This window comes from Ovis canadensis, chromosome 21 (genome assembly GCF_042477335.2).
Source record: "Ovis canadensis isolate MfBH-ARS-UI-01 breed Bighorn chromosome 21, ARS-UI_OviCan_v2, whole genome shotgun sequence".
In the NCBI taxonomy this organism is placed as follows: Eukaryota; Metazoa; Chordata; class Mammalia; order Artiodactyla; family Bovidae; genus Ovis; species Ovis canadensis.
In genome coordinates this window covers 45,503,030-45,517,376 of record NC_091265.1, presented here as the reverse complement: position 1 = coordinate 45,517,376, position 14,347 = coordinate 45,503,030, and the positions used below count along the sequence as shown (strand labels likewise).

The 14,347-nt window shown below is 54.3% G+C and overlaps 1 protein-coding gene across 1 annotated transcript in view; it reads right to left on the bottom strand.

The window, feature by feature from the left end:
* Positions 1-5,714: 5,714 nt before the first annotated feature.
* The window catches only part of DCPS (decapping enzyme, scavenger), a 43,234-nt gene continuing 34,601 nt past the window's right edge, over positions 5,715-14,347 (bottom strand). The window contains exons 4-6 of the mRNA XM_069565450.1: positions 12,769-12,882; positions 7,896-8,006; positions 5,715-6,105 (exon numbers count right to left, since the gene is read on the bottom strand). Coding sequence (XP_069421551.1) covers positions 5,839-6,105; positions 7,896-8,006; positions 12,769-12,882 — 492 coding nt within the window. The 3' untranslated portion in view covers positions 5,715-5,838. The remainder of the gene's footprint in view (positions 6,106-7,895; positions 8,007-12,768; positions 12,883-14,347) is intronic.

Here is a 14,347-nt window from a genome sequence, read left to right as displayed (position 1 = left end):
GAGACAGAGGAGCAAGGGCTGTGGGAGGGGCAGGTGCATCTGGAGCTGGGAGGCCAGGGTGTGGGCCAGGGTGTGAGCCCTTAACACATGCGCCTCCCCAGGCCTCTGGCACCTGTCCCTTGAATGTGCCACGTTAGCATCCTGCCCACCGGGAGGCGGGAACGGCGAGATGCCGCTTGAAGAAGAAATAAACCCAATCCAGCATCTCAGACGCTTTTAAAAATAGCAACTTGGGGATGGTGTTTCAGCTCCTATTTTTATCAGATTTATACGGCTGGACGCTTGAGCTGTGCAGTTCCCAGGGATCTCAATAGCAGCGGACATCACTATTGTAGTCTTAGAAACCTGCCATAAGGCCAAGGCTAAAATGCCTTCCAGGAACCTGTCGGCTGGAAGAGACCCTGAGAAGTCATTGCATACAGCCCTCATCTCTTTCAATAAACCACAGAGAGTTTATGGCTCGCTTTTTGCCTTCAAGTCTCAGTTGCCATGACTTCAGTGCCCACTCTAGGATTTCATGGCCTTCTAATCCTGAAGTCCTTTTTAATATCTAACCCAAATATATTGGCTGGGTCCTTTAGGCCCTTCTGGCAGTGGGAAAATGGCAGCTAACATTTATGAGTTCTTGCCATGTCCACAAAATCCTCGTATTGAATCCTCACGAAGCCCCTGGGGGTAAGCACTGCTTTCACTAACTCCTAGCTGATGAGCAGTTACCAAACTTGCCCAAGATTATATCTGGATATGGTGCAGGTTCTGTGGAAGGGTTACCAGACCATACTGGCACTGAAAAGAATGTACAACAGGATAATACATTTCTCCATAGTTTTGACTTTCATTTCTTCCTGGTCCTGAAGGAAAAATTGGTCTGGGTGCTATTGGATATGCTGGAAGCCACGTTTTAGGTTCTGGCCATGCTGAGCCATGCTCTCCCTGAGTGTTGTGTCTTAGCTCATGGTGGTCGTTTGGCTCTCATTTTAGCCTGGAAGTCTGGCTTCTCCTGGCATAAGCTCCCATGGTCCCCCGTGCTTTTCTCAAAGTACTCAGGTTCATGGAATTACTTTGTAATTATGTCTGTCGTTGTTGTTACAAATAGATTCAAAGGATTAGACATGATAGACAGAGGGCCTGAAAAAACTATGGATGGAGGTTCATGACATTGTACAGGTGACAGGGAGCAAGATCACCCCCAAGAAAAAGAAATACAAAAAGGCTAAATGGTTGTTTGAGGAGGCCTTACAAATAGCTAAGAAAAGAAGAAAAGCAATAGGCAAAGGAGAAAAGGAAAGATATACCTGTTTGAATGCAGAGTTCCAAAGAATAGCGAGGAGCAATAAGAAAGCCTTCCTCTGTGATCAATGCAAAGAAATAGAGGAAAACAATAGAATGAGAAAGACTAGAGATCTCTTCAAAAAAATTAGAGATACCAAGTGAACATTTCATGCAAAGATGAGCACAATAAAGGACAGAAATGGTATGGACCTAACAGAAGCAGAAGATATTAAGAAGAGGTGGCAAGAATACACAGAAGAACAATACAAAAAAAGATCTTCATGAGCCAGATAACCATGGGTGTGGCTAACCGCTCCCCCCCCCCCCACACACACACCATTGGTAACCACGATGGTGTGATCACTCACCTAGAGCCAGACATCCTGGAATGCGAAGTCAAGTGGGCCTTAGGAAGCATCACTACAAACAAAGCTGGTGGAGGTGATGGAATTCCAATTGAGCTATTTCAAATGCTAAAAGATGATGTTGTGAAAGTGCTGCACTCAATATGCCAGCAAATTTGGAAAACTCAGCAGTGGCCACAGGACTGGAAAAGGTCAGTTTTCATTCCAATCCCAAAGAAGGCAATGCCAAAGAATGCTCAAACTACCACACAACTGCACTCATCTCACATGCTAGTAAAATAATGCTCAAAATTCTCCAAGCCAGGCTTCAACAGTACATGAACGGTGAACTTTCAGATGTTCAAGCTGGATTTAGAAAAAGCAGAGGAACCAGAGATCCAATTGCCAACATCTACTGGATTATCGAAAAAGCAAGAGAGTTCCAGAAAAACACCTACTTCTGCTTTATTGACTACACCAAAGCCTTTGACTGTGTGGATCTCAACAAACTGTGGAAAATTATTAAAGAGATAACAGACCACCTGACCTGCCTCCTGAGAAATCTGTATGCAGGTCAAGAAGGAACAGTTAGAGCCAGACATGGAACAACAGACTGGTTCCAAATCGGGAAAGGAGTACGTCAAGGCTGTATATTGTCATCCTGCTTATTTAACTTATATGCAGAATACATCAGGCGAAATGCTGGGCTGGATGAAGCACAAGCTAGAATCAAAATTTCCAGGAGAAATATCAATAACCTCAGATACACAGATGGCACCACCCTTATGGCAGAAAGCAAAGAACTAGAGTCTCTTGATGAAAGTGAAAGAGGAGAGTGAAAAAGGTGGCTTAAAACTCAACATTCAGAAAACTAAGATCATGGCATCCGGTCCCATGACTTCATGGCAAATAGATCAGGAAACAATGGGAACAGTGAGAGACTTTATTTTTAGGGGCTCCAAAAGCATTGCAGATGGTGACTGCAGCCACGAAATGAAAAGATGCTTGCTCCTTGGAAGAAAAGCTATGACCAACTTAGCATATTAAAAAGCAGAGACAAAAAAAAGAAGCAGAGACATTACTTTGCCAGCAAAGGTCCATCTAGTCAAAGCTATGGTTTTTCCAGTAGTCAGGTATAGATGTGAGAGTTAGACTGTAAGGAAAGCTGAGCACCCAAGAATTGATGCTTTTGAACTGTGGTGTTGGAGAAGACTCTTGAGAATCCCTTGGACTGCAAGGAAATCCAACCAGTCAATCCTAAAGGAAATCAGTCCTGAATATTCCTTGGAAGGACTGATGCTGAAGCTGAAACTCCAATACTTTGGCTACCTGATGCGAAGAACTGACTCATTGGAAAAGACCCTGATCCTAGGAAAGGTTGAAGGTGGGAGGAGAAGGGGACAACAGGGGATGAGATGGTTGGATAGTATCACTGACTCGATGGACATGAGTTTGAGTAAGCTCCAGGAGTTGGTGATGGACAAGGAAGCCTGGCGTGCTGCAGTCCATGGGGTCACAAACAGTCGGACACGACTGAGCGACTGAACTGAGTTGTTTGTAATTATGTCTATCATTGTTGTCTAGTTGCTAAATCGTGTCCAACTCTTTGTGATCCCATGGACTGTTGTTGCTGACCAGTCTCCTCTGCCCATGGGATTTTTCAGGCAAGAATCCTGAAGCGGGTTGCCTTCTTCAGGGTATCTTCCTGACCCAGGGATCAAACCCAAGTCTTCTGAATTAGCAGGCAGATTCTTAACTGCTGCGCCACCAGAGAAGCCCAATTATGTCTGTGTGTCTCACTAAGTTGTAAGCTCCATGAGAGTTCTAGTTCCATATTCTTGTCTTAAAAAAAAAAAAAAAAACCAGGGTAGATGTTCAAAACCTTGTTCTTTGAATTTAAACACTTTAAACAAATTTAGTCCATGTGTATTTTTTAACAGTGGCTAAAATTTGGTAACTTCAAGTTTACATAGACTTCAGAATCCAATGTAATTTCAGTGAGAATATGGAACGAACATAGGGTTGCCAACATTTATTTCGCTACGTGAGGATTTTCTGAAAACAGCTACTGTTAATTATCACCATCTTCTTACAGAAGAAAGGTCCTTTTAGGGTTCTATATACATGTTTGGAATAAAGATTTAGTCCTTTCTGAGAAGGAAGAGTTAAAAGACCCACATCAGCCTATACAGAAATGAAACAGATCCGTTCAACTCCTTTGGAAATACAAATATCCCAAGAGAAACATTTTCAAATATTACTTTGTTCGCAACTGTTTCTTGTTTCTCCACTCCCAGGATGTGTGTTCAACAGAACTAGGCAACGTGGAGCTAACTGTCCAACTCCTCCTGAAATGTTATTTTTCTCAGTTTCATGAAGGAATGTTGACAAATATAGAACACTCAGCAATTTTGCCCTGTGAGGAAACTTTTGGGCAAACCGAGGAGCCGAGGAAAAGCAGTCACGTCTCCAATCGCTCTCCTCCCTCCCAACCCAGCCAGGGAGAAAGTCGGCCAAGGACTGGGGCCTGGCGCCGGTGGGGAGCTTCCGAAGTTTATGAGAAGGTGACACTCACCTCCGCTGCAGGAGTGCAGACACTCACCGAGGACACACAGCTAAATGCACAGGGACAGACGCCCATGTCATCAGAGAGGGCTGGTGGTGGCTCATCAGTCAAGCGGTGCTGAGGCTTATGGACTTTCTGCTCAGGATGCTGTCTCAGCGGAGGTGGGGAGCTGGGTGGGGTTCTGCTACGTGAAGGCAGGAGGAAAGCTAAGGCAGAGGAGACGGTTCTCATTCTGCATCCCTCGGGCTGAGGACTGACTGTCTGTCTGCCCACTAGCCTGGGAGGCTGGGAGCTGCTTTATAGTCGTCTCTGGGTTCCCAGCCCTTAAGACATTGGCTCAAAAGGCATGTGAGTCAAAGCTTTGGATTCCATTGCAACCATGCCGCTCTGGCCTGCTGCGTGTACGATCACCAGCAGATCCCTCTGTAGTGGGTCCTCACCCCTACACCCCATGGCAAAGAAACAGGCTCAGGAGGCCTTGGGTTTGGTGCAGTACGTGTTTAATAAGCAAGGTGAGGAACAAGCGAATGGAGCTTGGCTGTGAATCAGGTCTCCTGGTTCTTGGTCCAGGGTATGCAGAGTAAGGGCCACCCCGCCTCTTCTGCCTCTGTTTTCATCCTCCTTTCCCTCTGCAAGACCCACATCCTACCTCCCCTGGCAGTGTGTCCTGAGGAAGCAAGATGTGGTAACTCATAGCCCCACGTTGACCGAAGAGCAAATGCGGCCCGTCTCGGGCAGCGTGATGCGTCTGGGAAGAGGGCCTCGTGGGTTTAACTACACGTCGCCAATGTCTGCACCCGTGTCCCTGCTCTGCTGGAGCAGTGAGACGTCACTTTGCCAGATGCGCCCTTGATGGCTTCCTACAGGCTATCAGCCTTGGGTGCTTTGAAGTTCCTTCCTGGCCTGGCAATTCTGTGGTCAGGGACCTAGGACAGCGGTCACACCTTGACCCGTGACTCAGGGCTTTCTGATTTCACTTCAACCATAGGTCACTGTGCCCTGCTGAGACACTGGGTTTATCTTCTGCTCTGTGGCAGTGTGTTTTGTCTTCCTGTCCAGATAACGAACTCAAGGCCACAGGCTCACTGACCAAGGAACAGAAGCAAAGGCAGGCGTCTTGGGCTTGCGTCACCTGATTCTGATTAAGGCCTTCCACTTCCAGGCCAGCCTCCAGCCCTGTCAACAAGAGTTTACCAGCAGGACCGGCTCACACATGGGAAGTGTGAGCTAATGGTGGAGGGAAAGAGGAAGTGCTGTCAGAAAGACTATAGACTACTTCCAGAAACGTTTCATATGTGGTTTTTTCTGGAGGGGACTCCCAGACATGTGGACCATCAGGAAGAAACACTAAGTGGGAAGAAGGAAGAGAAAGGTGGTAGCAGAACAGCAAGGAGTGAAAGCAGGGAGGCCCAGGACGTGACGTCAGCCAGGAGGGGACCTGCAGGAGCCCTCCAGGTTGGCCGTGCCCACCCCCCTTCACCCTGCTAGGGTCTGCCCACTCCACCTCCCCAGGCCACACTGTGGGTCCATACTGAATGAGACCGATACTTTATTCTCATGCTGGGGAAAAGCCAGTGCAAAATACATTAAAAAAAAAAAATTCACTTGGTGCAAAAAAACCCTGCTGCCCCCATCCCCAACAAGGGTGGTCTCTTCTCAGCTTCTCTGGGCCTCCTGCAGGAGCGCCAGGAGGGGGTCGTCAGCCCGGAGTGCAAAGGTGAGCGTGCGACGCTGGTAGTACTCGGGGTCCTGCTCCAGGTTGTCGATCACCTCCGCCAGCAGGTGGGCGCGCTCCACGCCGGCGCCCGGGGCCTCGAAGCCCAGGGCGGTGAAGTGCACGTGCAGGTGGTAATACGAGGGCAGGTAGTGCAGATACACGCGGAGCCGGTCTGCCGCCACCTGGTAGCGCCGCAGGATGGCCTCCTGGCAAGGAGCGGGGGGGCAGAGGGTCAGCTGCTGCCCCCACGCTGCCGTCAGAGCCCCCTCCTGCCCACAGCCCCCACCAGCCTCTCCGTCGCCCCATGGCTGGCTTTGGAATCCCTGTCTGCCATTCTAGGGAGTCAGCAGGGGCAGGTGACAAGCAGCAAGATGGAGGTTTTCTTCCCAAGGAAGGGGATGGTGGCCTTGATCAGGGCTCCCTGCTCCAACCTGCTAGAACACCTGCTTCCTCGGTCACCGCTGGGTCTCTAGGAAGTCTTGAGGGGCCAGCATTCCCAACACGGGGGGACTTGCCTGCCCTGGAGGAGTTACCAGACTTAAATCATCAAGTGGGTGGCAGGAAGCCTCTTTTTCCCCGCTCAGCACAGAACAGAGTGGAGCCAGGCTGCGGCAGAGCTAAGGGCTTGGTGGCAGAGAAAAGTCGCTGGAGGGGACATGGGCAGGGCTGGACAGAGCTGGGAGGCATCACAGGATCCTCGGATTCTTGCTGGACTCCCAGCGGAAGAGGAAAGCATCACCCTTAGCCCCGGCTCCCTTGGCCCACCCCAACCTTGCATGGTGGTAGAGCTTTTTCTCCTCCAATCGCCTTCAGGAGCCTCTAAGCCTCTTGGAATTAAGAGAAGATTTAATTTCCAATGTAGGCCAATCCCTGAGGTGGCAGGGGTGAAGAAAGACAGGGCCCCAGTGGGCTCAGAACACACGCTGGGATTATACTGTGCTCTACTGATCAGGTGCCCTCCTAGGGATCTGGGCACAGGGTGACCACTAGGGCACCCAAAGGGCTTCCTGGAGGGCTGACCCACCTGAGAGGGTGCTGGAGTTGCCAGGGCAGATACAAGTGCTGGCCTGACACCTCCCAGGTGCCCTGCATCCAGAGAAAAGAGAAAGGCAGCCGGGGACATGGTGGGGTGAGCAGGTGGGCGGGAAGGCAGGTGAGTACAGTAGGGAGGGAGCCAGAGGGGAAGGAGAGTGGCCCCTGTGCCCAGGTCCTGGCAGAGCCTTGGAGCAGGGCTGTTGGACCTCGACCCGGGGAGCCTCTCCCCTGCTGGAAACCTTGGTAACAGCAGGCCTGGCGTGGAGGTTGCACCATCCAGTGTCTTAGAGTGGAAACAAGGCTGAGGCCAACCCAACAGAATAATGGGTTCAGGGGGACCCCTCCAGATACCCAGGCCCAGATACATGAAATGACCTGCCCAAGGCCACCCAGTGGGCTAAGGTCAAAGTGTCAGAACCAGGATCACAGCCCCAGATTTGAGACTCTCCTCTCCCCCACCATCTGCCCGCACCCCCAGGGCTCCTTTTAGCAGCCTTTTCATCCGATTCAGCAAATCTCCCAGAGGGAAAGTGTCCCAGAACGCCAGGTGCTAGAACGTTCAGTCTCTGCCCTCAGGGACACACGCAGGTCCATGTCAGGTCGTGGACCATCTACCCAAGAAACACGTGTGGCGTGATGCAGCTGTCACGGCTCACCCTGGGATGGGAGGGCATCCCACATGTGACCTGCAGGACAACGTCAGGGAGCAGAATCGAGGACCCGAGCTGAGGAAGCCTGTGTGGGGTGAGGCAAGGGGGCTGAGCACAGAGCTGGAAGGCAGGGTGGGACCAGGACCAGGGGCTTCCTGAGGCCATCTACGAGCCTTCACAGGCCCCTGCAGGGCACCTAGAGAGAAGCCGTTTCACAGAAGGGTGGGGTGAGGAAAGAGGCCCAGGAACACACAGGAATCCGAGTATAACCCCTCTGGGCCCTGGCGTGGACTTGGCCTCGGGAACCTCACCTGCCCCTCCTGGAGAATGTTCCTGAGCAGCGGCAGGTGCTCTGGGGTGAGGTCCCGAAGCGACTTGATGCCCCGGCGATGGCAGATGGCGATCAGGTACAGGTCATCGAGCTGTGTGGAGACAGGCGGGGTGACTGGGCTCAGCACGGGGGGCCAACCGTGGAGACTGCCCGTCCTGGAACTGCTCCCCCGGAAGTCAGGACGCACCCCCACCCCAAGGCCTGCAGGGCCAGCCGCCGCCAATCCCAGGGACACCGTGGCTGGACCCAACCCCAGGCAAGGTGGGCGTCCACCTGCCCCGGGTGAGTGAGGGTAGTGTGAGGGAAGAAGCCTCTGTTTATTCTTCCTGCTCAAAAATATCACACGAGAGTATTTACATACTCACAGCTGATGGGGAAGTAGGGGGGCAGAAGCAGGGGGGTTCAAGAGAATGCCATCAACCACCTTTGTGGTCTGATCACCTGCACTAAGTGCTGTAAGACACAAGGGGAGAAGAGTGCAGGAGAAAGAAGAAGAGACTAGTGAGGGCGACCAGAGAGGAGACAGGGGACCTGGGTCTGGAAGAAGAGGGAGGGACTGGGAAAAGAGCACTGAGCAGAGGAACAGTGGAGAGAGAAAGGCTCAGCGGCATTGCTGGGGGGAGGGGGACTCCGTGTGCCTGCAGTCGAGACAGGTGAGGGGTGGAGAGGCCAGTGCTGGGGAAGGGAGCCTGGGGCCCGCAGGGCAGGGAGCTCCACCTTGCTTCACCCTTGTCTCCCTTCCCTTATCTCTTAGGGCTCATAAACAGCCCTTCCTGCCGTCCTTCCTGAAAACAGCGGCTGGCCGAAGACCTGGGGGTCATAACAGCACAAAGACCCAAGGCCAACAAGACCTTGAGCCAAAACCTTGAGCCAGAGAGCAAAATGACTCTTCCTCTTGCCCAGAAAACCCTTCCTGTCCCAGTCTCCACTTGCCCAAACCCTGGCCTTGGCCGGTTTCACATCCTCACACAAAGCAAGCCCCAGACACCAGGGCTCCAAGGGCCAAGGCCTGGTGCGGATCCAGCGGCCCTCAGCTCTGCAGGCCAGGCGGCTAGATTCCTCAATGAGATAATCTGGGGACCAAGAGTCACCCGGCCAAGTCCCCAAGGGCCCCAACTTAAAAAACTGGGAATGAGACTTTCCAGATGGTGCCTGATGTCCAGCTGTGCTTCTTCATGCCAACAGTCTCTCCATGCCACATGCACTTGTCTCCGCCAGAGCCCTAAGAGCTGGGCTTTCTGCCCCAGACAGGCCACACATGAGCGCAGTGGGAATCTGCCAGCAGACGGCTAAGCGGAGCCCACCTGGGCCTCAGCTCTGCCTGCAAGTCCCTTCTGGATCTTCCTTCTCATGGCCTATGTCCAGGACTCTTGTACAAGCTGAGACCCAAGGAGCAGCAGGAAACGAAGCTGTTTGAACTAGGAGTGTCTGGGTGTCTGTGAGTGTCTTCAGCCGTTCCGCGTTGTCACCGTCACAGGCCCTCCAAACAATAGTAACATTTGTTTAAATGGTATCTGTTGACAAATCCCAAAGATGACATTAAGTCACACCTCTCTGCTCCACTGGCATGGAATGAAGCATGAAGCCTGTGCTGGGTGCCAGCTCACGGGCTGAGTGAGGGAAGGAAAACAAACCTGTCCTTTGATAGCAGACATGACCCCGGATTTTCCCTAAAGGGCCCCGGCTGCCCAGAGAAATGATCTGGAAAAAAAACAGGTGAGGGGCTGGCAAGGTCTCAGACTGGCATCCCAGAAGGCAGCACATCAACCCCTCTGGGGAGACAGAGGCCATCAACCTTGTCTACTCTAAGGCAGGGCAGCAAAGTCAAAGCAACAGCCTCCTAGCAAGGGGCACAACGGAGGACGGCTGGAGCTCCGGACAGCCATGGCTCCACCTCAGGAGAGACGCGGAGATCGAGGCTCCTGCCTGAGTGCCTTAGACACCAGGATCTACATTCCGTGAGCTCAATGTGCTGTGTGTCTACATGAACACGCACACATATGCTGACATGTATAGTGTGTAAGACTGTGGAGGAGAGACAAACCCTCTCTCCTGGGGCAGGGACGTGGAGGAATGTCGGGTGAGGGAATGCACCTTCACTGCCCACTCTGGGTGCCGTTTGTATTGTTGCCATGTACATGCTGGTGTTGGCATCCCTGGCGGCTCAGATGGTCAAGAATCTGCCTGCAAAGCAGGAGATGTGGGTTCGATCCCTGGGTTGGGAAGATCCCCCAGAGAAGGGAATGGCAACCCACTCTAGTATTCCTGCCTGGGGAATTCCATGGACAGAGGAACCTGGTGGGCAAAAGTCTATGGGGTCGCAAAGAGCTGGACATGACTGAGCTTCTAACACACATGTAGATATATTAACTGCACCAATCCCTACATCCCCGAATAAGCCAATAAAAAGAAATATACAGTTTCTCTCTACAGAGAACTGAGGAAGGGATTCTCTGATCTCCAGGGAGCCAGAGTCCAGCAGACATTAGGGACTTGATCAGTATTCGCGGGGCTTCTCTGGTGGCTCAGTGATAGAGAAGCCACCTGCAATCAGGAGACGTGAGTTCAATCCCTGGGTCAGAAGATCCCCTGGAGAAGGGAACAGCAACCTGCTCCAGCATTCCTGCCTGGAGACTCCCATGGACAGAGGAGCCTGGTGAGCTTCCAGAGTAGTCAAGCATGACTTAGTGACTAAACAACAACAGCAAAATATTTGTGAGACAGACGGACAGATAAACGGAAGGATGGACGTTTTTTAACCATGGGCCACCAGTGACCGGAAAAAGACACGCTTCTGGGCAGAGCAGTGGCACGAGGGGCCGCCAGGGTGGCTAGAAGTCCCCTCAGGGCACATGCCAGACCGCCCTCTCCTCTGCCCTGCTCTGGTGGATGAGGATGAGGACAGAAGCCCAGGCCTGGCCGTTGCCCTGCTGGACACACTGCCTGATTCTAGGGAGCCGTGGGCCTGTGTTCTGCCACAAGTCAGGCATGAAAGGCCCTGAACTGTGGCACCACAAGGAGACAAGAGGTAATGGCAAAGGTCAGGGACAGTCACACCTGTCCAGTCAGCAAGTTAAAAGTCTGATACGCAAGCTGGCCCCTTCACAGCCTGAGGGCGAGTCGCCCCACTGTGTGGCTGAGACCCTGCTGCGGCGCCTGAAGCCTGTTCTTTCTTAAGGGGACAGACAGCGGGCAGTGCCCTGGGCAGGCCCAGCAGTACGCCTGCCGGCGCCAGGTGAGGAGGAGCACGGGCTTCCGCTCTCGGTGCCACAGGCACCAGGGTGTTATGGCTCCTTGCATGGGGAGGCTGCGGCTATCCCCATGTGGCCCTCAGACCACCACCTCCTGCAAATCACAATGTCTTCAGGGACCTTGTGAGTCCAAATTCCTCCTACCAGCGCCCCCACCCACCCCCACCTCCCTTCACCAGAATGGTCAGCACAGGGCTGCCCAAGGGGGCGGACGGGATTGGCAGAGCCCCCCGGCGTCCCTACCCAACGGGTGCTCTGGTTTTGTCCCCTCCAGTCCCCTGCCCTCCCTTCTGGCCTGAGTGGGGATCAGTTGTTAGGGGGCGGCCTCTGCATATCATCACCCAGAGGGGAGGGCGGGCTCCTCTGACCTTTCCGGCTCAGCGCTGAGACCTCTGAAAACTCCCTTCAGATTCCCTACCTGCCCTCTCCTTCCCCCGCCAGCCACATCAAGGAAGTCCCACAAGCCGCCCCAGGAGACAGCTGGCACTGGCTTGCCCATGCCTCCGAGCCCGAATCCCGTCCGCCTCACCCCGGCCACAGGCTCGGCTCTCCCGTCTCCTGGCAACTGGAGTGGTATGGCTGGTCGGGAAACCCATCCCACCCACCCAAGAGAATGCAGGTGAGCTTGGCAGAGGGTGCAGAGGCCTGACCCGTGGCTGAGAGAGTGAGACGGGAGGTGTCCGCCCCAGCGGGACGGGCCCGACTCCAGATCAGTGTCCCCGGGAGACTTAACAATGATGTGAGGAACACAGAGCCCAGAGGGGCCTGCCCTAGAGCCTGGATTAGTCACGGATTTCAACTGGGAGGAGGAGGGGGGACGTCTGCCTGCTCCCCACCGCCAGCCCCCAAGAGACCAGGGCTGGCTTCCTGGGCCTTATCTGGGCCCAACTCCAGTCTATGTGGGCACAGCGCTGCCTGGACCCGGTGCCCTGCTGGTTCCTGTTACTCTCAGGGCACGACAGTCCACCCAAAGAGGCGACAGCCAGCGAGCCTGGGATGGGCCTCTCAGTGTGAGATGACGGAGGAGGAGAGAAGGGGCACAGAGAACGCAGAGGACTGGAGGGGCAGCGTGAGTGAAGACGGCTCCTGGGGAACCCTCTCCCGAAAAGGGCAGGGGAGGGGCACTCGGGGGCCAGGCAGCAGAGCTGAGAGGCTTTGGTGGAGGGACGCGCCTGGGCTGCTGGAGGGCCCCTCTCTGGCTCGTGTGGTGCAGGGGACTCCTCCAGCTGGTCCCCGTGGTCTCTGCCAGCCAGTGCTGCCTGGACGTGCTGGTGTCCATTTCAGGACTCTGGGCACCCCTGGAAGGGACAGCGGCAGCCTCACGCTTGGCTGATGAAGGAACAGCCTGTGACATCATGACGCAAACACTGCCCATCCTCACCCCTAGCGTGGGAGGTAAGCCAGAAGGGGCTTTAACTGGCCCACTGAAGGGCAAATATTTGTGTAGGTACTCCCACTGCAGACAGCTCAGCCTCCCCTGTCGGTTAATTATAATCTGCTTAGAGAGAAAGAGACCAGCAGGAGGAAGAAGGGCAGGATTAAGGAGTGGCAGCTGGAGCGGGGCACTCAGAGACCAGAGAGGCCCAGCGCGAAATCCTTTACCTGCTGTTGGTTCCACTTGAGGTCGGGGATCAGGACAAAGCCGTTGGATGGATCCGGGTTCTCAAAAACAATCCGGTCGGCTTCAGCCTTCTTGTCGAGAATGTTGTACACCCACTGGAAGGAGGGCAGAGAGAGGGGGTTCACAGGCCAGTCCTTTCCCCGAGAGACACCCCACACTGGGAAAGGCAGGCTCAGGGAAGGACACCCAATGTTAAAGGGGCACAAAGCTCAGGGGATCCACACGCAGGCCATCCTGGCCCAGAGATCAGCTCTTGGGTCCAGAAGAGACTTCCCCTCTCCCACCACGGCTAGCCGCACAGGGGTCACTACAGCTGCCCCCACAAGGGTCCAGATGGAGCTCCCTGTTCAGGCCCGTCCCGGCCACCCCTGTGTACACGCTCTGCTCTGGCCTCACAAGCCTGGTCTGCAATCCCCTTCCACTGCCCACGGGACTCTGGTGAAGTGTCCCTGTGCCCCGACAGGACCACGGGGCAGAGAGTCTGCTGGGAGTTCCTTTTGCAGAGGGAGCTTGCCATGCGCCACGGCAAGGAAGGTCTTATGTTCTGGAAGTAACTGTGCTGGGTTTCCCAGCCCCCTTGGGATTCTTGTGAGCATGGTGTTAACGCCTCTACCCTACCCGACATGGACCCTTCACGACAAAGAAGAAACGCCACACGAGAGGCAACGACGCAGACCCTTCCTCCCTTCCTGTCAACCCTGGGCTGCCAGCTCTCTCGTGCCCTTTGATCAGCTGCTGTCCACCATCTTCAAGGACCCTTCCTTGAACACTGCATGGACCCCAAGAGCATCACCTTACCATTAAGGTCCTGGTGGCCTCTCTGAGGAAGCCAGCCTGCAGCCTGGAGGTCAAGATATGAAGGCCCTGTTCTCATGGGGCTCCAACCCCTGGAGCCCACTCCACTCCACTGCCCCTGAGCGCTGAGAACCCTTTGCCAACGTGACCTCCTTCCTGGCCAGTGAACTCTGCCTGAAATCTGACAGGGAACCCTGCTGCACAGCCAGAGAAGGGGCAGGAGTTGGGCTCACCCAGCTGCCCCTTCTGCCCGACGGTCAGGAAGGCACTCGAGCTGACGAGGGCTGGAGGGGAGGACAGGGCACAGACACGGCCAGCCAGCTCCTTAGCCCACCACCAGGAGTGCTGGTGCAGCAGGGTCAGCGAGAGCCAGGGCTGTCCCCCCAGCCCCGTGGGGCTCCCTTCCCACTGCCCCCCAAGTCCACATCCTGCAGTCTCGGCCAGCACAGCCAAGGCCAAGTGCAACCGTCTGATACAGAGAGGGACGAGGCAGAGGGAACCTGCCAGGGACGATCTGGGCCTCCCAGGCCCTCCAGTAAGACCCAGAGGCCAGTCACAGAAAGGTCAACCCACTAGAAGAGGGGCTTTCCCAAGGAAAGCCTGGCCATGCCACTACCTGGTGAGGCTTGGAGGCCATCCTGGAGTGGCTTCTTTGTGCAGCCCTGGGGCCAGAGCAATGCACAGCCCAGCAAGTTGAGAATTTCCCAGGGGAAGCATTTCCTCTCTAACTGGCCGTCTCTCTAGGAATGTGCCACTTGAGAAAAA